This window comes from Pangasianodon hypophthalmus, chromosome 30 (genome assembly GCF_027358585.1).
Source record: "Pangasianodon hypophthalmus isolate fPanHyp1 chromosome 30, fPanHyp1.pri, whole genome shotgun sequence".
NCBI lineage: Eukaryota > Metazoa > Chordata > Actinopteri > Siluriformes > Pangasiidae > Pangasianodon > Pangasianodon hypophthalmus.
In genome coordinates this window covers 8739539-8764192 of record NC_069739.1, presented here as the reverse complement: position 1 = coordinate 8764192, position 24654 = coordinate 8739539, and the positions used below count along the sequence as shown (strand labels likewise).

At 39.2% G+C, this 24654-nt stretch overlaps 1 protein-coding gene across 5 annotated transcripts in view; it reads left to right on the top strand.

Moving 5' to 3' along the window:
- Window positions 1-24242, top strand: part of snx14 (sorting nexin 14) — a 32393-nt gene extending 8151 nt beyond the window's left edge. For 2 of the 5 annotated variants that reach the window (XM_034302194.2, XM_026918372.3), the window contains exons 5-30: window positions 922-1000; window positions 1093-1136; window positions 1281-1368; window positions 2130-2214; window positions 2334-2490; window positions 3690-3765; window positions 5709-5753; window positions 6462-6542; window positions 6718-6832; window positions 7552-7707; window positions 8829-8953; window positions 9719-9777; window positions 9960-9983; window positions 12771-12903; window positions 14541-14733; window positions 15904-15987; window positions 16089-16189; window positions 16798-16909; window positions 18316-18356; window positions 18487-18606; window positions 19829-19952; window positions 21508-21672; window positions 22205-22300; window positions 23675-23766; window positions 23925-23981; window positions 24107-24242. In XM_034302194.2, coding sequence (XP_034158085.1) covers window positions 922-1000; window positions 1093-1136; window positions 1281-1368; window positions 2130-2214; window positions 2334-2490; window positions 3690-3765; window positions 5709-5753; window positions 6462-6542; window positions 6718-6832; window positions 7552-7707; window positions 8829-8953; window positions 9719-9777; window positions 9960-9983; window positions 12771-12903; window positions 14541-14733; window positions 15904-15987; window positions 16089-16189; window positions 16798-16909; window positions 18316-18356; window positions 18487-18606; window positions 19829-19952; window positions 21508-21672; window positions 22205-22300; window positions 23675-23766; window positions 23925-23981; window positions 24107-24136 — 2482 coding nt within the window. In that variant the 3' untranslated portion in view covers window positions 24137-24242. The remainder of the gene's footprint in view (window positions 1-921; window positions 1001-1092; window positions 1137-1280; window positions 1369-2129; window positions 2215-2333; window positions 2491-3689; window positions 3766-5708; window positions 5754-6461; window positions 6543-6717; window positions 6833-7551; window positions 7708-8828; window positions 8954-9718; window positions 9778-9959; window positions 9984-12770; window positions 12904-14540; window positions 14734-15903; window positions 15988-16088; window positions 16190-16797; window positions 16910-18315; window positions 18357-18486; window positions 18607-19828; window positions 19953-21507; window positions 21673-22204; window positions 22301-23674; window positions 23767-23924; window positions 23982-24106) is intronic. The other 3 variants (XM_034302195.2, XM_026918375.3, XM_053231681.1) reach the window with 2 other exon arrangements.
- Window positions 24243-24654: the final 412 nt, after the last annotated feature.

Here is a 24654-nt window from a genome sequence, read left to right as displayed (position 1 = left end):
AAGCGAGGCATCATCCTGATCAATCCGTAGACGTGTCTTTTATACGTTTTTACTTTCACACCCGTCTGCACTTTGTTGTGAGCACTGAGTAATTACTCTGTCAGTTACTCTGATATGATTGACAGTAAGTGTGATGGGTGCTTCATCTAATCAGTTTACCTGCGATTACACTTTTCTACCAGTAAGGGTTTGCACGTACACATGGTCTGGAGTAGTTCTACATATACATATCCATACACACAAGAAAAACATGCGTATGCACGGTTTATGCACAGAACTATGCATACGCACGGTTGATCAATGAGACCCCTGGAGTGTTACAAGCACTAGTTATGAAGCAGACATAAGATTTTGGTTTTCATATTTATATCTTCTCCATTATTGTCTCATTTTTGGTGTTCAGACATTCATTATTTTAAATGTATTGTCAGAGAAATGTTTGTATGTGTACAGTCTGAAACATATTTTCAAATATACTGTAATAATACATTTCATAACTATGGATTATTGCCTGTTATTAAATATATGGGAGTATACACATCAGTTACATGTATTTATGTACATGTATTATGGTTAATATGTAAATTTATTGATCAAATATTATAATATATAAAATTTGAAGTAACTCTGCATTATATATTGTACAACTTTAATTATTATTTATTTATTTACAGGCATCTGTTACTTCTAAATAATTAATTTGTGGGTGATACATGTTTGTAATAAATATTTGCAACACAAAGAGTCTTACATGCATCATGATATAACACTGTATTTGTTAAATATATGGATTAGTGGAAAATCTACATATATTGATATTTATTAGTAAATTTCTAATAATCCATGTTTCATAATATCACAGTGGAATTAATAATAATAAAAATAATAACATGAGGCACCTTTAATTGTTTTTATCTATAGACCGGCTCTTCTTCTGGAAAACTACCAGCCATGGTTGGGTTTAAAAGTGCACTCGAAGGTGGACGCTTCCATCGGAGAGGTGTGCTCACTAACCACTTATAGGTCCGTTCAGTCAGCACTGTAAGGAGTACTCATAAAATCTTTAATGTTCTGCGTTTCACTGGTGTCCAGGTGCTGGAGTTGGTCCTAGAGAACTTTGTGTATCCATGGTACAGGTAAGGCACAATCACATATCACCGTTGTGTATTTTTCCCTGCAGAGTGAAACAACTTCCACATGTTTAGTTGTATGTTTTTGTGTGATCCTTGGGTTACTGCCTGCTCTGTAGTTAAGCTGTGTCAGGATTTTGTGTTGTTCAGGGATATTACAGATGATGAGGCGTGCGTGGACGAACTCAGGCAGACGTTTCGTTTTTTCGCCTCCGTTCTGGTTCGGCGAGCCCAGAAGGTGAGCAGCAGGCTCTGTGAAATGATGCTTCAGAAAATGAAATATCACATCAATTCATTAAATTAGGTAAATTAATTAGAATTAATTAATTATGTTAATAAAGTTACAATACATTAACATTATCAAACCATGAACTTCAGCATTAATAAACCATAAATGATGCTAAGTAGTTAATGCTTGTATCTATTAATTTAAAAAAAAATTAAATAAAATAAAAAATAAAAACATTTGCAGTGCAAAATTTGTAAGTGAGCCTGATCGGTGGGTGCCAATATTTAATTTAACTAATTATCACCATTTGTAGTAATCTGTAGGAATTTAATTTACATGAATTTGTTTTTAGCTAGGAGTGAAATAAACGTGCAGCTGTATTTAGTTTGACGTAAATGAATGTGTGTTAACATCTTGTTAATTTGTTAGTGTTAGTTAAATGAGCCTTAATGCAAAATGTTGCAGAATCGATAATTATTATATGAAAATAAATGTTATAAGAAATAGTCATAATGTAACAACAGAGCATATAACAAAAAGGTTATTTGAAAATACATTTTGCATAATAATTAAGAAAAAGAAAGCGTGAGAACAAGAAAGAAACTACATGTTTAGTGTAATCTTTAAGCTTTGTAATGAATTTATTTATTATTTGGGCGATTTATCATCATTATAACAATGAAGTACAGTTCTTCTTACATAATAAAAGTAATTCCTTGGGATTACATTCATACATACAGGCTTGTGGCTCTGACACTTCCTCTGTCCAGGTGAACGTTCCATCAGTCGTCACTGGCAAAATGATGAAAGCAGCCATGAAGCACATAGAGATCGCTGCCAAAGCACAGCAGAAAGGTGAGTCATGTGACGCAAATGTACATCTAAATGTGATATGATTAACACATGAAGCTGATGTTGAAGTTGAAGAGTGTGTGTGTGTGTGTGTGTGTGTGTGTGTGTGTGTGTGGGGGCAGTGGATAAAAACCGGCCCCTGCAGCAGGCGGCATTGGAGGAGTATGGTGCAGATCTGCACGTGGCTCTGCGCAGTCGTCGAGACGAGCTGCTCTACTTACGGAAGCTCACAGAGATGCTCTTTCCTTACGTCATGCCTCCTAAAGCTACTGACTGCAGGTGTAGCACACACACACACACACACACACACACACACACACTTGACACTCACACAAGGCTTGTTCTACCCAAACATGTAACAAATTGTACATAAACTCCTGAAAGTTAGCGCAGTGTGAAATGTTAGTTTCCTTAAAATAGTGTTTTGTCAACATTAAAAAGAGCTCCAGAGACACATCATTCATGCTACTAATCTGCTTCTATCACTCTTTTTGCATCCTTTCTTCATCACTTCACCAAGTCAAGTATATTTCTACCTCAGCCAAGTATATAATCCTGATATAGTGTGTGTTTTTTCGATGCTGATGTTTCTGTTAAGGTTTCTTGTGTGCTGTACAACAGATTGACTTAAAAACTGGTGGACTGAATCCCCAACACACACACACACACACACACACTCACTCTTGTTTATCTTTATGAGGACCTGCCACAGACATTAGCTAATTAATGCTATGTCTAAACCTAATTCTTACTTAACCTCAGTAACCACAATGATACACACATTGGCTTCTTTTTTTTTTAAGTTTTTAATTTTTTCCAAACGTAATCTGTAAAAACATTGTATATTTTTTTGAGACTGTCGGGTGAGTGTGAGGACATTTGACACTAAAGACCTTAGGTCAGTCTTTGCTTTCCTGTCAAGTATTTTATTTTTAGAAAAATCCAGGAAGTGCATAAGTCATATAAGGAAGGAATAAAAAAAACGACAGTGTGTGCTGTAATAGAACAAAGATCAATAACAGGGTGATGTGATGCAGCCAGACTGTGAAGCGGTGTTACTGTTACCACCAGAACGTTCCTATACCAATATATCCATAAGTGTTTTATTCTTCTTATACACAGCGATTTTTCCCAACACTAATCATGTTTATTAATTAAAGAATGACATGTCAAACTTTTTGCCGCACAGGGGCGGAAAGGATAATGTCTGTGGTCCATTGTTCTGTTTTTCCTGTGCGCTTTATAAGCAAAAGATGTTTTGTGTGTGTGTTCACGAATGTGTTCTTTTTTTTGGTGGAGTTAGCAGACTCGTTTTTAAAATGTCAGCTCTCATTTTCACTTCTGTAATCTGCATCAGCTGAATATTATCAGCTGAGAAAGTTGTCAGCAGTGAGCTTTATATGTAAGATATAATGACTGTTAAAGGAACGTTAGTGTGATCTGTGATCAAACATTACTCTGTGTTGTTCCACTTTTAGATCTCTGTCTCTGCTGATTCGAGAAGTCATGACTGGCTCTGTGTTTCTCCCAACCATGGACTTCATGGCCGACCCTGTACGTAAGGATCTAAACATCTAAACAAAGCGTTTTCACACTTGCGCTTTTGCACCAAGACTGGTCAATCTTTTGTTTCTCATCCTCCTGAAAAAGTTTGCTTCAAATAAACTCATCTGTGGTATACACGATGAATGAAAGAGATCTGCTTCTGCGACCAGATGCTAAATAATAACATTCACAAAAACAAGAAATGTATAAAATGTATAAAGATGTAAAAAAAAAAAAAAGAAAACAGCAGCATTATATTACTAAATAATAGCAGTTTTGCCTCAAGGGCTTCATCTGAACTGTAAATCAGTGTCCCACAAAACTACTTAAATAAATTATGCAATTTGTAAGGAATAAAACATTTAGGAGCATGCTGTTAGAGGAAAATAATCAAAGGTGATGTGGTTCGATGTGGATCAAAGCAAAGCAGCGTTACTATTATCATCCTAAACAGCATGTCACAAAGTGTTTCATTCCTCTTATACCTCAACAATTTGCCGATGTTAACAATTTGTATTTTTTCAATAACAACCCATACTTTTTATCTGTTTATAGTTACATTTGACGTTGTGGAATGTCCGCAAAACAAGTTAGATCCTGTTATGACTCACATCATAACAACGATAAACAGTCGCTCCCTTATCAGCCTCTCTTTTGTTTATAACTTACTAAGACAAAAAAACTTTTGTTGTGAGCTTGTCACGTTATCAAAGAAACCGCAAAGGACAAAGTCATCTGCCCTGAAGACTTTTCCATGGCGGTAAACTTAAAAGAACAGAGCTTTACTTCTGACTGGTACAAATTGCTGACACTGAAGACTCCTTCCATAAATGTTAAATAAACATCTCCTCAAAGAAAACCTCAAAGTATCAGCACTTGGGCACGTTTTTTAAAATCGATTTATGTGGCGTGTCTGCCATACAAGTCCCAAGTGCTAGCTGTTGCTATAGAAACAATAACATATGAAAATAAACAGAACGTGCGGTTTTTCCTACAGTCAGAGCTGCTGTTATATAAAATGAATCACTTTCTGACGTGTCAGATTTGAGAATACAATAACACTGTGGTGCAAGTATTAATAATGTGGAACAGGAAAGTACAGATTGTCTGCGATGATATCGGCCCTTGACTAAATGAGCCTAGAATCCATACTTGGTGTGTATCCAGGTCAAGTGTGAAAGCGCTCTTAATTTTAGTGTTCTTTAGTGTTTAATGGGATAGTTTGCACAATTTTCCACAAATGTAGTCGATTAGGCAAGAGGTTTAATATTGGAACTTTGCTTGTTCTTTTTTTAATGGAGCTACAGGTACCAGGCTAATGTAACTAACATGTAGGAAAGTTTATATTAAAATGTAACGCGCCTTGTGCAGACTACATGTCTAAATCATCACACATTTACCATGACACTGTAAGGCATGTATTAATCTATAAAAAAGTGGACAAAGCTAAAAAGCTAGTTCCTTCCTGAAGCTGGAGTCATGATTTGGTGTCACTCGCCTAATACATGACAGTAGTTCTTATATAATCTGCTATAAATATGTCTTGGTGACATTTGGTGTAAATATGAATAGTGTGTGAATTTTATTATTGGCTAAAGTGAAAGTTTCCAGACGAGAAACAAATGAGAACTGGGTTCAAAAGTTCCAAATACGTTTAAATTTGCGGCATTTTGCAGATTAATAGTTTCCTTTTCATTTGTTTAATTTTTCTGTCGTCATAAGAAACAGAAATCTACAGGAATTAAAGCTGATGTAGCACTTATGAGAGTTTGCATCCCTTCCACTAAAAGAGAAATGTATTTCTTTTTCTTCTTTTTTTTTTTTTTTTTTTTTTTTTACTTAGTTGCATTTTTGTAAGCTTCATAATCTCTACTGTTTATATTAAATAGAGATTTTGGAGTAGACGCGGTGTACGATTTACGATTGAGTTCCTGTTCCTACTTCTTTTCCAGGACACGGTGAACCACATGGTGCTCCTGTTCATTGATGACACTCCTGTGAGTGATTTCAGATTTACCTGACACGTAGTTTTTTTTTTCCTTTAAAAAGTGCTTGTTGCCTGGAGCCGTTTTTGTACCAATACGAAAAAAACTAATGACATCTTAGCAACTAAATAGCAAGCTTAGCTTCTAGATTTACTTAAATAACAGTGAAGAAAGATTAATTTCTCAGCAGTTAGTCAAATATGCTTGGGAGGAGGCTGTCTGTCTTAGCTTTGGCAGCTGAATATTGAGGAGGATTACAGCATAAACTATATAAAGTAAACACTAAGTGAACGTGAGATGGGAAACCAGCTAATGTTATTACGTTAGAAATGAAGCATTTGGGAGTGTACTGTTTTTGGAAAATACTTTGTAAGCTTACTGATACAAAGCACTGACACCGAAGGCACCTTCCATAAATGTTACAGAAAGGTTCACCCTCATTAATCTTAAATTACGTGGCGTGTCCTGTTGTTGCTATAGAAATGATGGTGTGTTATTATGATGAGTGCAATAATATAAAGCTTGCAGCCGGGACTACTGTCAGAGCTTCCGTTACAGTAAATTAACAGTAAAGCACAACAAAGGAACTAGAACAACTTGCGTAATTTCATAGGCTTTAGTGATGTAATTGAGAAATCTTCAGGTCACGTTTGCAATATGTGGCTCAGCTGTAGAAATGAGCTTCTGATCTGTGACTCATTTGTCATGTTTCTGTGTTAGCCTGAGCCAGCAACTGAGCCTCCGTCTGCACTGGTGCCCTTCCTACAGAAATTTGCAGACTCCCGCAACAAAAATCCCTCTGTAAGTCCACTAAGATAGCAATAATAAAAAGTCCTAGAAATGTATATCTGGGTGACATCAGTTGTTAGATCTTCATGTGGCATGTAGTGTCTAGTGAAAATTCCTTCAAATATTCATAGTGAAACAGAATATATACGTGTAGATCTGTGTGTAATCACGTTCGTGTGTGTGTTAGGTGCTGAAGCTGGACCTGAAGGAGATTCGTGATCAGCAGGATCTGTTGTTCCGCTTTATGAGTTTTCTCAAACAGGAGGGAGCCGTGCATGTGCTGCAGTTCTGCCTTGCTGTGGGTGAGTGTGTGTGTGTGTGTGTGTGTGTGTGCACGTATTGTGGGTGTGCGCTTTGGTAGAGAAGTGCAATAATAGCAGAAATGAGTGTGTCAGTCTAGTGGTTAACGATAAGGCATCACAGCTTTGGGGTCACTTTTAACTCCTTTAAGTGTGACTCTGTGAGACTTATTAAGTACCTACCCAACATCTCAACACACCAATACACACATATACACAAATGACATACGTTTGTGTGTTTAAATCAAGGATAGTTTCAGCTTCAGAGCTCCACCACCAAGTCCCACTGAGATACGTATTATACACTTTTCTGGCCACGAACTTCAGAATCCTTAGTTGCAATATGTTTGTACATCTGTGAATTTAGCTCATTTTTGAACATTGTGACTCATTGATGGTTTTTTTTTTTTTTTTTTTTTTTTTTTTTTTTGCAGCAAGATGTAGTTGCTGAATTGGGAACTAGTTTGTGGCATCATGTCTTTAAATGTTATTTTAAAGGTTTGGTTAAAGTAGTTAGTGGTGTGTAAATATGTAAATGTGATAATCTCAGTAATTTGATGGTTAGGTTTTGGGATTGCAATGTCAGTGATACGGCCTCTTCCTGTAACAGTTCTTGGTTGCCATTAATAATGAAACATACTAAAATCTTTAAGATCATGCTAAGGGTGCACAATATATCACTCTCAGTTTGTGATTTTGTTTATCTGGTGTGTGTGTGTTAGAGGAGTTCAATGATAAGATCTTGTGTCCGGAGCTGAGTGACTCTGAGATGCAGTGCTTGCATGGTGAGGTACAGAAGATCTATGTGACATATTGCCTGGAGGAGAGCATCGACAAGATTAGCTTCGACCCCTTCATCATCGAGGAAATCCGCAACAGTGAGTGCAGCTATACATCTTTTTAAATAACTATGCTTAATTAACTCTAATTAACTAAGGTTTTTTCAGAACAGCTTCAGTGGCATATAGTTCCTGCAAGTCTCTGGAACTGTACAGGAGGGATGAACAAAAGATTCTTCCAAAAGATATTGTTTCAGTCAGTGTTGTGATGATAGTGACGTCACTCAATAATCAACTAATCATAATTCGTTGAGCTTAGTGGTGTAGTTTTAATTTCAGATCTGGCGCCCAGTTCGTCTTATGATTAGTGTTTTTTCCCACCTTTCATTACACTGTGTTGATTGTGGCCAGATTTCCTCTATAACATAATCACATGCTGTCAGACTCTCAGCCATGTCATGAAAAATATGAAAAATTGTAGCCAGACAGAGGTCTAGAGAACCGATCCGTGGTTCTCTGGAAAACAGTGGACCGGGGTTCGCTTCACCCGTACCCCGATGTGGAAGCTGTGCTCTTTCCATTCTGTATGCCGAGTAACACGATTGGTTCAATTTGTCACATTAGTTCCACATTAGTTGTTATTGTTGTTGATGTATAAAAACACACTGTCATTAGCTCACCGTTCGCAATCTCATACGAGAACAGCTCCTCGCTTACAGGTATTTCTGCACATGACATGCCATGCACTTAAAAAAGCTCTGTTCTTCACTGCTTGAATGTTGGTACCACAGGAAAGTAATAAAAAAGCAGCAAACGGATGAACCAAGCACCTCGTGTTTTACAAACCAAAAAGTGACAATTGCGGTTCGGAAGGAATTCCTTTGTAGAGAACTCAGACTTGCGATTATGAGCCCCGCCCCCAAACAAGCTATATTTAAGAATATAGAAGCTGTGGACAACAATAATCAGCCCGGAATGGTGAAGATGACGTACATATTTCTCTGAGGATGTCGCCTACAGGGCATCATTAAAGGCTATAATGAAAAAAGAGGATGAACAGACACGACTGAAACTATAATTCTCTATGAATTTAAACTGACGTCTACATACACTCACTCACTCACTCACTCACTCAGAGTCAACTGCTCTTGTTTTCTTTTTAGTCTTCTGCCATTCTTTTAAGTTCTTTTCCCATGCTCTGTCTCTTTCTCTCGGTGCAGTTGCAGACGGCCCGTACCCAGGCGTAGTGAAGCTGCAAAAGATGCGATGTCTCTTTGAGGCCTATGAGCACGTCCTGTCCTTGCTGGAAAATGTCTTCACCCCGATGTTTTGCCACAGTGATGAAGTAATCAATACAGAGTATTTTGTTTCTTCACTGATATATTGACTTATAATCAAGATTTAAAACAGTACTAGAACAGTATCCTACACAAAGCCTTTCAAGATTCATTTTATAGTGTACCAGTGTGTTTTTTTCTGTAGCGCTTTGTACTCAAGTATTATATAGTAGGCCTAGGTGCAACACCAAAACTTATATAGTCTATTAAATCACAGCATTTAAAAAAGGGCTTCAGAAATGCTGTGATTTAATAGACTATATAAGTCTAAAATCTTTTTTTTCTCCCCTTGCAAGTGAAATGTACACACCATAGAGATCCATCCAGATCACACTCCCAATTTCTATACCTTCTGAATCTTTGACAGTATTCTGATTGAGAGGCTTGTATTTGCAGAGCAAAATGTCGGTGCGATATTGATACACTTTACACCAACATGCTTAACTAGAATCAACACAATGACTTTTATAAATTGTCCCTTCTTTCTTTTTTAACTGCTGGTCCAGCCTTGTCTGTCCCCCGCCCTTTATTGTACTCTATTGTACGTTGGTAGTCACTGATGTTCACTTGTTATGACATTCAGTGTAAAAACAACAAAGAAAGACCAACGACTGCCTGAAGGTAATTTTCCAGTGCTTTGGGAGCGATCATGATTAATTGTTTGGGCTGTTGCTCTTTTTTGAAATCAGCACAGTGGTATGAGAAAATTGCATGAACTTTTATAAGAAATAGTTTCGATTTCTTTAACTGTGCGTCTTTCACTGTTTTCGCAGTATTTCAGATACCTGCTGTGCGGTGTTGAATCTCCTCCCAGAAATGCTAAGCTAAACAGGTACGTGTGTGTGTGCGCGTCCATCAGACTGTAATAACTTACTTACTGATATGACCCTCTTGTATTATCAAAATTCCTGAGTGACATGGAGTGCAGAGTACACTGCAGCTGTTTCATTACTCGTAGTGTAGTGCAGATGTTTCTAGATTACTGCAGTAACCCCATTATGCCTGTTATTCCAGGAATTTGAGTTTGGATGATTTAAGGTAAGTTTGTCAGCATGCTTTTGGGCCAGTGTGATGTGTGACCCCTTAATCCCACTGCATGCAAGCTGCACTAGCCTGAATGCAGTCGCAAGCGCCTGTGCACTGTATCTGGCATTTTTATTTATTTATTTATTTATTAAAAGTTTTTTGTGAAATTTGAGCTCAGACAGTGAAAGTCACTTTTTTTTTTGTTACCAGCGTGTACCAAATACGACATCCGCATGGACCCTCCTAAATCTGTTCCTTAAAGAGTGGGGTGAAGACTACTGTAAAATGAATCCATATGTCTATACAGTGCCTTGCATACGTATTCACCTCTTTTCCAGATTTCTGGGATATGACTCTATCACATCTGGTTCCTGATATCTTTCCCAGTTCTTCTTGGCAAAGTTTCTCAAGCTCTTAAGTCTTGCTACAGATCAGTCAATTTGTGTTCTGCGCTTTACCCGGACCATTCGAACACATTCAGGTTCTTGGTTTTGAACCCGTTCAGTGTAGAATCTTGTTAGAACGTCAGCAGGATTTCTTCCAAGATTTCCCTGTATTTGCCTAAATCCATCTTGGCCTCAAACCTTACCAGCTTCCCAGTTCCTGCTGATAAAAAGCATCTTCACAGCATGCTACCACCACCATGCTTCACTGTTCTCAGGACAATTAGTAGTGCTGGGCTTTCAGCAACCATAACATTTTGTGCCAAGGCCATAAAGTTGAGTTTTAGTCTCATGAGACCAGAGAACCAGAGTTTGCCTAGTCTCCGACATGCCATTTGGCATTTACAAATTACTTTTTTTCAATGGCTTTCTTCTCGCCATGCTTCCATAAAACCCAGTTTTGGTTGCTATGGTTGTCCCGTGAACAGCTTCTCCCATCTGAGCTATGGATCTCTCTAACTCTTTCAGTGTTACCCTCGGCCCCATGTTTTTTTACTCTGACGAATGCCCTCCTTACGTGCTCACTGACTTTTAAAGCACAACCTCCTCCAGGCAGGGTAGGAGATGAGACAATTTGTGCCATATACATTCCATTTTTGATAATGAATGTAATGATACTATGCAGGATGTTGAAAGTTTGAGATAATTATTTTTAATAAAATCCTGATTGATACTGATTGATGCTGTTTGTTCTCTAATGAGGTCTGTGCTGTTACAGGAACAGATGTCTTTATACTGAGATTGCACACAGGTCAACTCCATTCAACTAGTTATACGACTTCTGAGAGAAACTCCTTTGCTCAGAACGAATGTTGGCGTTTCATGGCAGCAGCAAACACACAATTCAATATCATGGGCTATATATTCATAACATCCAAAATTACATCCAAATTAAGTCCATTTCATTTCCAGATGAGCACAACAAAATATGGAACGGCTTCGAATACTTGCGCAAGGCAGTGTATGAGTTTCATAAGGATTTACACCACCAGACAACCCCGTAGTAGTGTTTCACTCCGTTATGAAATGTGTGTGTGCTCTATGTTGGAGTCTATGTTGAAGTGTTACGTAATGTGAGCTCAGGGTGTTCCCTCACTTCTAGACTGTGTCCTAGTTCTGCTTCTGCCTAGAGTGCTAGCAATTAGGGATGGGTTTTCCAGACAAATTACTATTAATGATAGTTTCCTCATGGCATGTTTAACAAACTAAGTTAACTGGCTCCATTTTGTATCACCACACAGTTGTTTGGATGCATACAGATGATCGATTCGTACAGGCTAAGCCCCAGTTTTCCTATGGAGAGAGAGTAAACGAGTCGATTGAAGAGCAAAATGCCAATAACCTGCTGCCATTATACACACCTACTCTCAGATGGTGCGCTTCTTCCACAGCCATAGGCACACAACTCTTTTTATCACTATTAATTATCACAGCATGGTTATAGTGGGCTTGGCACCATTACACCATGACACACCAGTCTTGGGATCACCAGCATGCCTAGTTCATATTAAAGGGAAAAGTACAAAAAAAATGACAGAAAGTACAACGTGACAGGACTGACTGGTGTCTCTCCTATCATCCAATGCTGCCTGTGTGTACTTTGCTACAACTGACATGTAGATCAAACGTCCCGCCTCCACGACGGGCTAATATTATTGGCAGCAAGCCAGCATCCTTCAGCACAAAATCTTCACCTACATCAGGTTCCCCGTCTATCAAAACCATCCTAACACTGCGGCCCAGAGTCCTAAAGTCCCTCCCCAACACACTGAAGTGAGTCAGGGTGTGTATGTGTTTGTGTGTGCACGCTGTGGCCCTCGGGTGCTGATCTGAGACCAGTTTTACCCTAAAAGGAATTAAACGCTCAACACAACAGCCTGGTTTTTATTTTCAGCTCCTGGGCTGCTGGATTTTATCCATCACTAGGACTCTTAGCATTTTGGCTTGAGCGTTGCTTTTTGAGAAGGCGAAGCTGTTCTGAGATCAGCATGTAGGACAAGTGTCTTCATGGAAGGATCTGCCTAATTTGGTCCGCATGCTTCTCTCTGGACGCCCTCCATGCTTTGCATTTTTTTTTTTTTTTTGCGTGTTGTTGTGCCTGTTTATGGATTTGGTTTATAAATCTGTGTGAGTGTTAGAGTGTGCCTTACTAAAATAAATGTTAGAACAATATCTGATGTGTGCAGCTATACTTGACTGCAATTCATCAGCAAGTTTCAACTATCCTCAGGGTTTGCACAGCCTTTTTCATTTCATGTTCCTGTTGTTGGATGGTTTGCAGTGTTGCCTGTTTGTTCAGTCACCATTTTCACCCTTTGCCTTTTCATGCAGCTGTAAAATGTGTGTGCATGCGCAGGAACCCACCTAAACGGGGCGAGTCGTTTGGGATCAGCCGCATCGGCAGTAAGCTGAAGGGTGTGTTTAGAAGCAGCACGATGGAAGGAGCAATGCCACCCACCTACACCATGGTTGATGGAGAAGAGGACATGGTGAGACACACACATTCCTTCTCAACCAAAAAGGAAGCTCTAGCATTTTACAAACTCTGGTTACTCCTAAAAGTGAAAATCACATTTAAAGGTTTCGTTCCACTGATAGACGCAGCGTCTGCCTCTACATTTATAACCTAATCCACTCATAGAAAAACAACATCATCACTTTACAATAGGAGATGAGTTCACACTTTCATTATCAGCATCATCATCGCTCTCTGTCTCATCACCTGAGGTAAGGGTGACTTGTTGCATTTAAACACGAGCCTCATCGTCATTACTAATGTCTTTATTTGGTTCTGTGCAGAGTGTAAGCATTCTTCTCTGTTTTGATGATAATGATGATGATGATGAAAACGACGACAATGTGACATCTGATTACAAGCTGAATTGATTAGGCTTATGTCCCTTTCTCTGTGACATGTGACTATTCAACAACTTGATTAAATCGTGAGAAAAGCCACACTCAGCTAGCGAAACTTCAGATATCTTTAGGCAGACTGACTGCATTTAGCACTGTGTTTAAACGGCCTCCTTACTCAACATCACTGCAAGCAAACAGCCACAGCAAGGTTAGAAATTAGCCTAAATAAAAACATCTGCACATTGATTTGGTAAAATATATGTGTTTTCTGAAATTGGAGATATTATTGGTAGAAAAACAGAATTTTAATGCCTGGTAATAGCCACTGAAAACATTCCCTCAACATGTAATTTCAACTCGTCAACTTAGGATAGTCTTCTCAACTACCAGTTCCTTCCCCATGTAAAGAGTGCCATCAGATCAACATGGCCGCTTAGTATAAAATTCCCCTTCTATACTTTTAAATTAGTTTATGGCAGTACTGGCATTAGAGGAGTTAATACACAGACATAATACTTGGTTAAATCTGTAACACTGACCACGCTAATCAGCTGGCTGTCTAACGCTACTCATTATTGTTGTTGCTGTGCTGCAGTTTCACCCCAAAAAGCTTGCATGAAAGTTTATTATAGTAGAACAGAACCAATAACCCCTCAGGCCTGTAACTGTAAAAGTGCAATTATGAGCTTTATGTGGTCTGACGAAGCAAACAAAAGACACTCTTTTGTAAAGTCGTCTATAGTTTTCTTTTTTTTTTTTTTTTTTTTTTTTTTTCCTCTCGCACGCCAGATGTACTGAAGTGGAAAATGACATCATTACAACTTGCACATTGCCACTTACAAGGCGCCATGAATGCAGCATTAAATCCAGCCCTGGTTGCTTTGCTGTAATTTGTTTCTGTGGTGGAAATGAGAACATTTAGTCAACAAATAGTCTACTACTAGTCTACTTACAGAGAGGCATCTTCTTATTTCCAACAAGAATACATTATTTAAAAGTAAGAATCATTTCTTTGTCTGGTGAAAAAGGAAATTGAAAAATGTATAATTTTTTTATTTATGGCATCATATTTAAATTTAATTGATAACATCTTTGCTCCTATCACACACTGGTGTCATTCAAGAGATAATTGTATTGATATTTACACAATTTAGACAAACCACCATGTATTAATGCTTTATAATTTTTGACAACTGATAACAATATAAAAAGAAAACAGATCTTGGTGAAGATTTCGACTTTTAGACCCTCCTGTTTGCGTGTTTCCCAGGTGGAGGAGGCGACAGTGGTAGTGGAGGACGACTGTCCCGTGCCGGTGGAATTGGCGGCTACTCCAGGAACGCAGCGGAACCTGTCGGCGTGGATCATCTCTATTCCCTACGTAGACTTTTATGTTGATGAAGCCAAGAAAGAGCGCGTTCCTGTCTTCTGCATCGACGTGGAGCGGCACGACCGCCTGAATGGTGTGGGACAGAGTATTCACTCTGACAGCTCTGAGTGATGAATGTTAAAACGATCATGTACGGAAAATAGAGCAACTAGTGTAGCACTGTTATCCATACAGCAGATAGCGCTATACAGCTAAAACATGGAGCAGAAATCAGTCGAGTTATAAGGAACTGCGTAGCATTTTACTTATTATCATTACACCACACAGCTCTGTGCACAAAGCTGTTTTCAGGTCCAGCACTGCTGCGGGAGGTTTAAAGAACACAAAGCAGACTGAGGGATTTCACTCTTCTGTAATAGAATAAAACAACTACAGGCTTGAAATGTGTAAAAACAAATTTATGTGCTTGTTTCAACTGGAACATGGAGTTTATTTTTATTCTAACACAGTTAAAATGATCCAGACTGTCTCTCTGTCTTTCTCTCCCTCTGTCTCTCTCCCTCTGTCTCTCCCTCTCTCCCTCTGTCTCTCTCTCTCTCTCTCTCTCTGTCTCTCCCTCCCTCTGTCTCTCTCCCTCTGTCTCTCTCTCCCTCTGTCTCTCCCTCCCTCCCTCCCTCTGTCTCTCTCCCTCTGTCTCTCCTTCTCTCCCTCTGTCTCTCTCTCTGTCTCTCCCTCCCTCCGTCTCTCCCTCTCTCTCCCTCCCTCCCTCTGTCTCTCCCTCACTCTCTCCCTCTGTCTCTCTCTCTCTCTCTCTCTCTCTGTCTCTCCCTCCCTCCGTCTCTCCCTCTCTCTCCCTCCCTCCCTCTGTCTCTCCCTCACTCTCTCCCTCTGTCTCTCTCTCTCTGTCTCTCCCTCACTCTCTCCCTCTGTCTCTCTCTCTCTCTCTCTCTGTCTCTCCCTCACTCCCTCTGTCTCTCTCCCTCTGTCTCTCCCTCTGTTTCTCTCTCTCTCTGTCTCTCTCTCTCTCTCTGTCTCTCCCTCCCTCCCTCTGTCTCTCTGTCTCTCCCTCTGTTTCTCTCTCTCTCTGTCTCTCTCTCTCCCTCTGTCTCTCCCTCCCTCTGTCTCTCTCCCTCTGTCTCTCTCTCTCCCTCTGTCTCTCCCTCCCCATCCCTCTCTCCCTCTCCCTCTCCCTCTGTCTCTCCCTCACTCCCTCCCTCTGTCTCTCTCTCTCCCTCTGTCTCTCTCTCCCCGTCTCTCTCTCTCCCCCCTCTCTGTGTCTCTCTCTCTCTCTGTCTTGTTTTAGTGGGTCATGAGCCAGAAAGCTGGTCAGTCTACAGGAGGTACCTTGAGTTCTACGTCCTCGAGTCCAAACTCACAGAATTCCATGGTACACATGATTTTCTCTCTGTTTTTAGCCCCAGCTCTCTTTAGCTTATTTAGTAAGCATTTTATCTGTATTCTTTTTTGTGCTCTTTTTCTCTCACGCAGGTTCATTCCAGGATGCACAGCTCCCTTCCAAAAGAATTATCGGACCAAAAAATTTTGAGTTCCTAAACTCCAAGCGTGGAGAATTTGAGGAATACCTGAAGGTAAACTGGTTTCTGTTTGCAAAGTCTTTTCTTAGAAACCTAAACATTGGAGTACTTGTTATGTCTCAGTGGGTGTGGAACTATATTTTGACTGGAAAACTTGAGACCACAAATGAGTTGTGTTATAAAACTGTGTGTAACGAGTCTAGAAAAGATGCATGAAAACTCTCTCACCACCAAATTAAACATAACTGTAAACAGATAAAATGTATGACGTGTCTTTTTTTTAATGAAGAAACGTCATTGTTATCAAATTGCTGTGGTATAATAGGAATAAACACCTCAGGATGTGCTGTAACTGGAAAATAATCAACGTCAGGGTGGTAAATGTAGAATCGTTTCACGCTGGGCCACGTCACACCACATGCCTGTTGATTATTTTCTTACTACAGCGTGACTCTAAGTAATTTATTACTTATTTGTACTGGTATAAAATGAAGAGATGAACTGAATCAACGGGACGTCCATTCAGAAACAGAGGCTTTGTTTATTCCTAAGTCTATGATTTTTTAAAAATATTTATCACCACAATGGCCTGTGACTTCCTGTTATTATAATTTATTTCCGACATGTATAATATAATTTTCCTGCATGTTGTGTGTTTCCAGAACTTGTTGCGACACCCTGAGCTGAGCAACAGCCAACTATTAGCAGACTTCCTCTCCCCTTATAGCACAGAGACGCAGTTCCTCGACAAGATGTTGCCTGACGTCAACCTTGGTGCGGAACGCTTTCATATCTCTTATGTCTGCTTGCGACACTACTCACTGACTCATATGCATAAGCTCATGAGCTCATAAGTTGTTTAAGCTTAGTCGTTTATGAATATTAAGAGTACAGAAAGTTGTAAGAAATCACCGTAGGGCCTTTTGTTTGTTTGGTTTGTTTAAAAAAAATTATGCAGTTAAAATTATGAGAATTATGCAGTTTTCCCCTAGTCCAAAATGTAGTTAATTAGACATATTTGGATTGTCCGAGAGTTGCAGTGTTCAGCTTCACAATGACGTCCTGTTCTATATTATAGATTACAGCAAGGCCTAGTCCAGACTAACATGGGTCATTTTGAAAATTTCCACTTTTTTGCATTGTTTCCCAAAAATTTTTATAACATTACTCAATAACCAATGTAGTTTAAGGCATATATTTTTTAAAAAAAAGTTTCGATATACTTCTGTTACCTACTGAAGTATATTAACTTTGTAACTCTAGTGCAAATGGAAGAAGCAAACTTTGAACACCAAACATGTCTCAGCTGCCTTTTGTGGTGATTTGAAAATTCAATAAAATAATTTTTTCACTGATCTGTTCCTTTAACCCTCAACTATTCAAAAATATGATTAGATTCTGACTCACGTGTAAGTCGCATGAATGAACAATGCTTTTATTTTGTGTTTGGAAAGCACAGAATAGAAGAGCTACTTAATATATACACTCATCAAACACTTTATTAGGAATACCTGCAAATTCAAGTAATTATCCAATCAGCCAATCATGTGGCAGCAGCACAATGCACAAGAGGTCATACATAACAGGTCAAGAGCTTCACATCAATCATCAGAATGTGGGAAATGTGATCTGTGGGTACAGGCTTACTGAAACAGATGAAGATAAAAAAAAAACGTCACATTCTGAGATGCTTTTCTGCTCGCCATGGTTGTAAAGAGTGGTTATTTGTGTTACCGTAGCCTCCCTGTAAAGCTCGAACCAGTCTAACCATTCTCCTCTGAGCTCTCTCATCAACAAGGTGTTGCCGCGTGCAAAACTGCTGCTCACTGGATGTTCATTGTTTTGCGCCCCACGCTGGTAAACTCTAGAGACTGTTGTGTGTGAAAATCCCACAAGATCAGCAGTTTCTGAAAAAGTCAAACCAGCCTGTCTGGTACCAACAAATGTGCCGCAGTCAAAGTCACAGAGATCCCAGTTGCCCATTGTGATGTTTGGTGTAAACATTAGTTGACACTTTTGACCTGGATCTGCTTTATTGTATGCTGATCTGCTTGATTGCATTGCACTGCTGCGACACGGATGGCTGATTGGATAAATGCTTGAATGTGCAGGTGTACAGGTCAGTGATTGTATGTTGCATTTATAAACATTTCTATCATTTCTGCATTGTTACTTTGCAGGAAGGATTTTTAAGTCGGTACCAGGGAAACTCATCAAGGAGGTGAGTGGTAAAGCGTGTACTTTATTACTTCATTAGAACAAACTCCCACAATAATCGCGTCTGTAAGATTTCTTACAAAATATCAGTCTGTCTGTAATCTGAGATGTGATGAGGTGTTTTGTCTGTGCAGAAAGGACAGAACCTGGAGCCATTCCTCCAGTCCTTCTTCATCTCATGCGAGCAACCGCGACCCAAACCGAGCCGTCCTGAACTCACCGTGCTGAGCCCCACTGCTGGCAGCAACAAAAAGGTACTTGTGCTAAAACATTACACATTTCTTTGCAGTGGTTGGACCAATCAGATCACAGCACAGGTGGCAAGTGAGAAAACCATCATGCAAGACAAAGTGCCAGTCTTGTTTGCGAGCAAATATAAGGAGATTTATTTACTTAATTTCCAATATAAGGAGATCCGTTACCAAAAGTACATCATTGCAATGTTAACTGAAATAATTTGTATATTTCTGGAACAATCATCAGTATGCAATGTGTCATCACACTTTAACTGTCAAGTCGCACAAGCAGCCCTGCTTCAAAACCACAGTGAAGGCGAGCAACGCCTTTTCTCTCCTTTTCACCAGAGTTAAAGCGTCTTCTAGGCAACCACACTCATTAGTCATTAGCTAGAGCTGGTAAGAGTGTTCCAGTGTACAATGTTGCACGAGCTGCTTTTTTTTTTTTCACAGCAGCACAAAAGGAACTCCTCACAGAGCTTTTCTGTTTAAAAAAAAAAAAAGTGGCAGGGGTGGAGTAAATTTTTTTGTTTTGTTTCATGCACATTCAATAACATTAAATGTAACTACAAACTAGTAAGTACCATGTGTAGTTCTTTATTTAAAATCCTTACATAGAGTATAGCGTTGTAAGGTGAAAAATCAGTTCCTGTGGATAACAGTGCAGTTTCCATTCTGACTTTTTTTTTTTTTAAACAATACAGTTCAATGTATTTACTTAGCAGATCCATTTATATAAGATTATTTAGGCAGAATACAGTCTAAGCATATAGATGAGCAATTCATGGTTAAAGGTCTCACTCAAGCTTCTTTGGTGGTGGTAGTAGTTGAGCTCACATCCTCCTGGTCACTTGTACAACACCTTAACCACTGAGCTCCCTGTACCAGAGTGCAATAAAACTAGTGCATTAGAGACAAACCTGGTTGATTTATTATGAATAATCCCAGAAGATCAGCAGTTTCAGAATCAGAAATACTCAAACCAGTCCACCTGGTACCAATATCCATACCACGATCAGAGTCACAGAGATCACGCTTTTTCTTCATTCTGGTGTTTGATGTGAACATTAACTGAAGCTATTGTCTTGTATCTGCATGATTTTTGCATTGAGCTGCTGCCACCTGATTGGCTGATTAGGTATGTAATGAATGTACAGGTGTTCCTAATAAAGTGGACGGTGAGCGTCATTACCTTTGTGTCAGCATAAGTGACTTTTTTCTTTTTCCTCTCCTCCTTTAGCTCTACAACGAGCTTTTTAAAAACAACGCTGATCAAGCGGACAGCACGGACAGGAAGCATAAGCAGAACTATTTTTTGGAGCGTATGGAGCTGGAGGGTGTTTATGACTACATGATGTATGTGGGTGAGTAACAGCACGTGTGTGTCTAGAACTAAAATAACACTGTGTCTGTCCAACTTGTTTTGCTTTTTATAGCAGTGCAAGTAATGGATTTTACTGTAAAATATCAAATACACTACCAGCAGTTTTGTTTAAACGACCTCAGTTCAGGTACTCTTAAATCTGAAAATCACAAGCATCATAACCAAGACTGAGTGAATCAAGAAATATGCATTGAATTGAATATTGATTCAATATTAATTGAATTGAGAAGCATTAACAATAACGATCTAGATCTAGCTTACCTCATAATTGTTTTACAGTTAATACAAGCATAGTGCACCTGCCTTTAATAAAGCACTCATTTAGTCCCATTAGGATCTGAGAGCGAACAGTTATTAAGTTTCACTAGATGTAGGTCACTAAAATTTAGGACACTTCAGGACACAATGGATTGAACCTCACCAAAGTGGATAGAGAGATATGATTTCTTTTAAGTTGTTATACATATTTGGTGTATTACGCAAAGACTACATTCTGATTAACCAGTGGCATTAAGGTGCACACCATACACATTTTTTGGACACGCACATCATCAGCATCTTTGGCAACAAAAGGGCAACATACAAGAAGAACCTTTGTGGCTGGTGGTTCAGGGGCCTCTTCTGAAGATTGATAGCATCATGAATTCCCAGGACCAGGATACTTCAGCCCAAAACCTGGTTGCCTCTTCCAGAAGGTTCTGACTTGGCCATAGACAGAGCTTTCATCAAGATGATGAGCCAAACATACTTCGAAATCAATACAGCCATGATTTAAAGGAACACAAAAAACAAAGATCCCTTGTTAGGCATTTTAGGAAGTGACTCAGTGCTGTTATTCTCTCTAGTTCAGGCATCAGGAAGAAATTCATTCAAATTAAGGGTGGAGATTACTTCGATAATTAGCGATTTGTTTAAATACAATTATACAAGGTCCATGTATTTTTGAGCTCAAAATATTACTTATAGCATGTTTCATTATTTTATATATTAATTATTGCTCATTTTCATGGTTTTGTGTTGTGTTGTGGATGATATTTAATAAATCAGCATTCAAAAGACCAGATCTATGCCAAATATTTTGAACTTTATTGTAATATTACAGCTGGAGAAACGCACACACACACACACACACACACAGACACACACACACACACACACACACACACACACACACACACAGTATACCTCCACTCATCTCTACCCACCAGGACAGTCGAACTGTTTCTATACTGGTTGCAGCTGCACAAGCACGCAACCCCTCACAACCCCCCCACAAAGTCAACTTATTCACACAAAAAGCAGTTTGGTACAGATTTCATTCACAGGAAGTCTCGAGTAGTTTCACAAATTTCATACAAATTATTAAGTAATGCATATGATTGATTATTGATTAATTATTGGTCATCATTTAACTTTCATGTAGACAAATGCTTATTTATTTCCACAGCATGAGGAATTCTAGGGGCACCGTATATCATTCATAGCTGCTTTCACACTCAACTGTCTATGTGTGTGTGTGTGTTTGTGTGTGTTAGGTCGTGTGGTTTTCCACATGCCTGACTGGCTGCACCACATGCTCTCTGCAGGCCGCATACTCTTTAAGAAGTCTCTAGAGGCGTACATGGACCAATACCTCCAGTACAAACTGGACCAGATCCTACAGGAGCATCGCCTCGTCTCCTTAATCACTCTCCTGAGAGGTCTGTTTTACTTGCTCATAAACTCAGTTTTGGTACAGATGACTAATAGAAAGCCTGTCATTCGGTGCAAACTGGCTTTTTGCAATGCTTTCTTTTAGGAGATGAGATTAGTAAACACACCCAGTGAGACCGCAAACCATTTTCAGCCACTCTTTATGCCTGGTGCAAAGCTGTAATAGTAGCTCTGCCTCTTGGCTAATATTTAGATATAAAGAGGAGGAGGGGTCAAGAGCTGTGTGATGTTACAGACTTGTTTTTTGTAGGTAGATGTTTATAGAGGAAGCGGTCAGCAGCTTTTGCTGAGAAGTGAAACCGCAGTCCCTGTCTCTGCTGGCGTATTTGTTTAATTTCATGTGGTGCTGGTGGCATTTTGTCTTGTATGAATTTATTTTTATTGTTTATTTATAAGTCTCCCAGACATTTAGAACAAGTGGAAAGGGTGACCCTCTGTGAACTTTTCATTCGTTGGCATGCATTGTATCACTGCATCCATTGTGCTGAATACTGGATGAAAGCTCTGTGTCCCCACCAGATGCAGTGTTTTGTGAGAACAATGAAGAACGCTCCCCAGAAGACAAACAGAGAAGAGCCAAGCAAACATTTGAAGAGATGATGAACTACCTGCCAGGTTGGTAGTGCCATGCTTAAATTTGATGACATTGTACTGTGTGATGAAAATCAGCCCCTCTAATCTCATCTATCAGCGGACCACCTCAGATGGGTTGGTTCATTCTGTCACACTGGCGTAGTATTGAGGGTTGAGTGTTTCACTGGTATGAGAACATCAAGAATCTCAGTGTGAAAAACAATCCACCAATCAAAATGATCCAGCCAGCTGATGTTAGTTAAAAGCTAGAGTAGGATTCTCTATTTTCTGTCCAGTTAGAACAAGGAAATCATCCAACTGGCCTGGAAATGGCGTCCAGATTTATGGACGTTTACCCTTTGCTCTTTACTCAGCGAGTAAGAGTAAACTACCAGAAATCTGACAGCAAGATAATAAAACAACAATGAAATCACTCAGTGCATTTGAGCCAAGTGCAAATAAAACCATAAATATGGCTGCCTACGATTGAGCCTTGCTGTTGCCATAACTGGGCCTAAACTCAACCATATTTGGCCGATCCTCAGCTGTCTGGATCCAAGCCTGGAACTGAGAAACTCAGAAGATAACTCTTTCAAACTGTACATGGAATAGGTCTTTTAGCCTTTATCTCTGTAGCTGCTACTGTATAATGTAAGTGATGACAGTTAAACAGTCGTTTCCTCACCACCCTCTCTCATTTTCTCTCTAAGTTAATAAGGCAAAAAATGCAGCTTGACATGTTACAAAGAAACTGCAAAGTCCTCCTTCCTGAAAACTTAAATGAACACCTTCACCCCTGACTGTTACAAAGCTCTGACACTAGAGACTCCTTCCAAAAATGCGAAATAAGCATCTTACAGAAAGCGTCATCATTTCAGCAGTTACACGTTTTTTTTCCTGTTTATGTGGAGCATCCAACATACAAGTCCCTGTGTAAGTTGTTACCATGGAGACAATAACATATCTTTATTTTTCATATTATTTAATTAGTGCCAATAATATAAAATAGCTGGTTTTCACAAAATATTCTCCATGGTATTCTTATTCCCTGACCTAGTGAACTAGCATGAGGATCCTCCTGGTACTCAGGAGCACGAATAGGATACGAACGTTTTTCTGAAGTTAAAAGATTTTCATGAAAACCAAATTTCTCGCGTAAACGCTCGTACGACGATTTGAGCATAAATCTGTTCGTATCCTGCTTGATAAATGAAGCGCAGCGACTGCTGATTGTCTTGTTAACTGGATGTTTCTGAGACACCCTGTCTATCACCTAATGACAGTAAGCTTTTTGTTTTATTTCTGAGGAAGATTTGGTTTTTTAGTGGCACGCCTCAATTTAAAATAAATCAGTCGGAAATGATCTTGTGGCTCTACGCATCAGTGGTTACTAACGTGTGATTTATCTGATGTTAGATATCGTGGGTAAGTGTATCGGGGAGGAGAACAAATATGAGGGTATTCAGCTGCTCTTCAACTGCCTACAGCAGCCTCTCCTCAACAAACAGGTAAAGAGAGCGAGATTGTGTGTGTGTGTGTGTGTGTGTGTGTGTGTGTGTGTGTGTGTGTGTGTGTGTGTGACTGTGTGAGAGAGAGAGAGAGAGCAACTTGGTGAGCAATTATAAGATGTGGGTGATGTGTCATTATGGTCTCTTCTTGTTTTTAGATTACCTACGTGCTGCTTGACATTGCGGTTGAGGAGCTTTTCCCAGAGCTCAGTGCGGTAAACCTCTCCCACTGTATTAACGATGTTGTTATGCTTACTCTTTCTTCACTGCAGACTTGTGATGTCATTACAGATCAGCGTTAAAAACCTGTTTTTTCCCTCTCTTTTCTCTCTTCACACAGAAAGAAAACCCAAGAAATAGTCGGATGTAAAGAATAATCAGACGCCCTCCGGAAATTTAAATGCTCTGGAGACATATCGACATTCCAGTGTTTATTACTGCAGTGCTGAAATAAATGTATTTATTATTAATTTTAACACACTGGTAATCTTTGGGTTTTATTTCAGGATGTTTTCTGCTAATGGAAAAACTATAAACCGCAGAGAAAACCAAATTAATTTTTAGTATTCCTAAAAAAAGTTTTGGAACATAAGGTATATTTTGGATCTGTTCTTGCTTAAGCACTTTAAAGGAAAACCTCACTAGACTCTTTCAATCCTGCACTACTGTAGACAATACTTCTGACAGAGCACTCATTATATAATGTGAAAACAAACACCAACTGTGCTGCAAAAGTTTGTGAACCCCTTGGAATAACCTGGATTTCTGCATTAATTACCAAAATGTGGACTAGCCTTCATCGTCATAAGACTAGTTTATACTTAAACTAATAGAACACAACCACTTGTACTTGTTCTCGTCAAAAAAAAAAAAATCTGTATGTCAGAC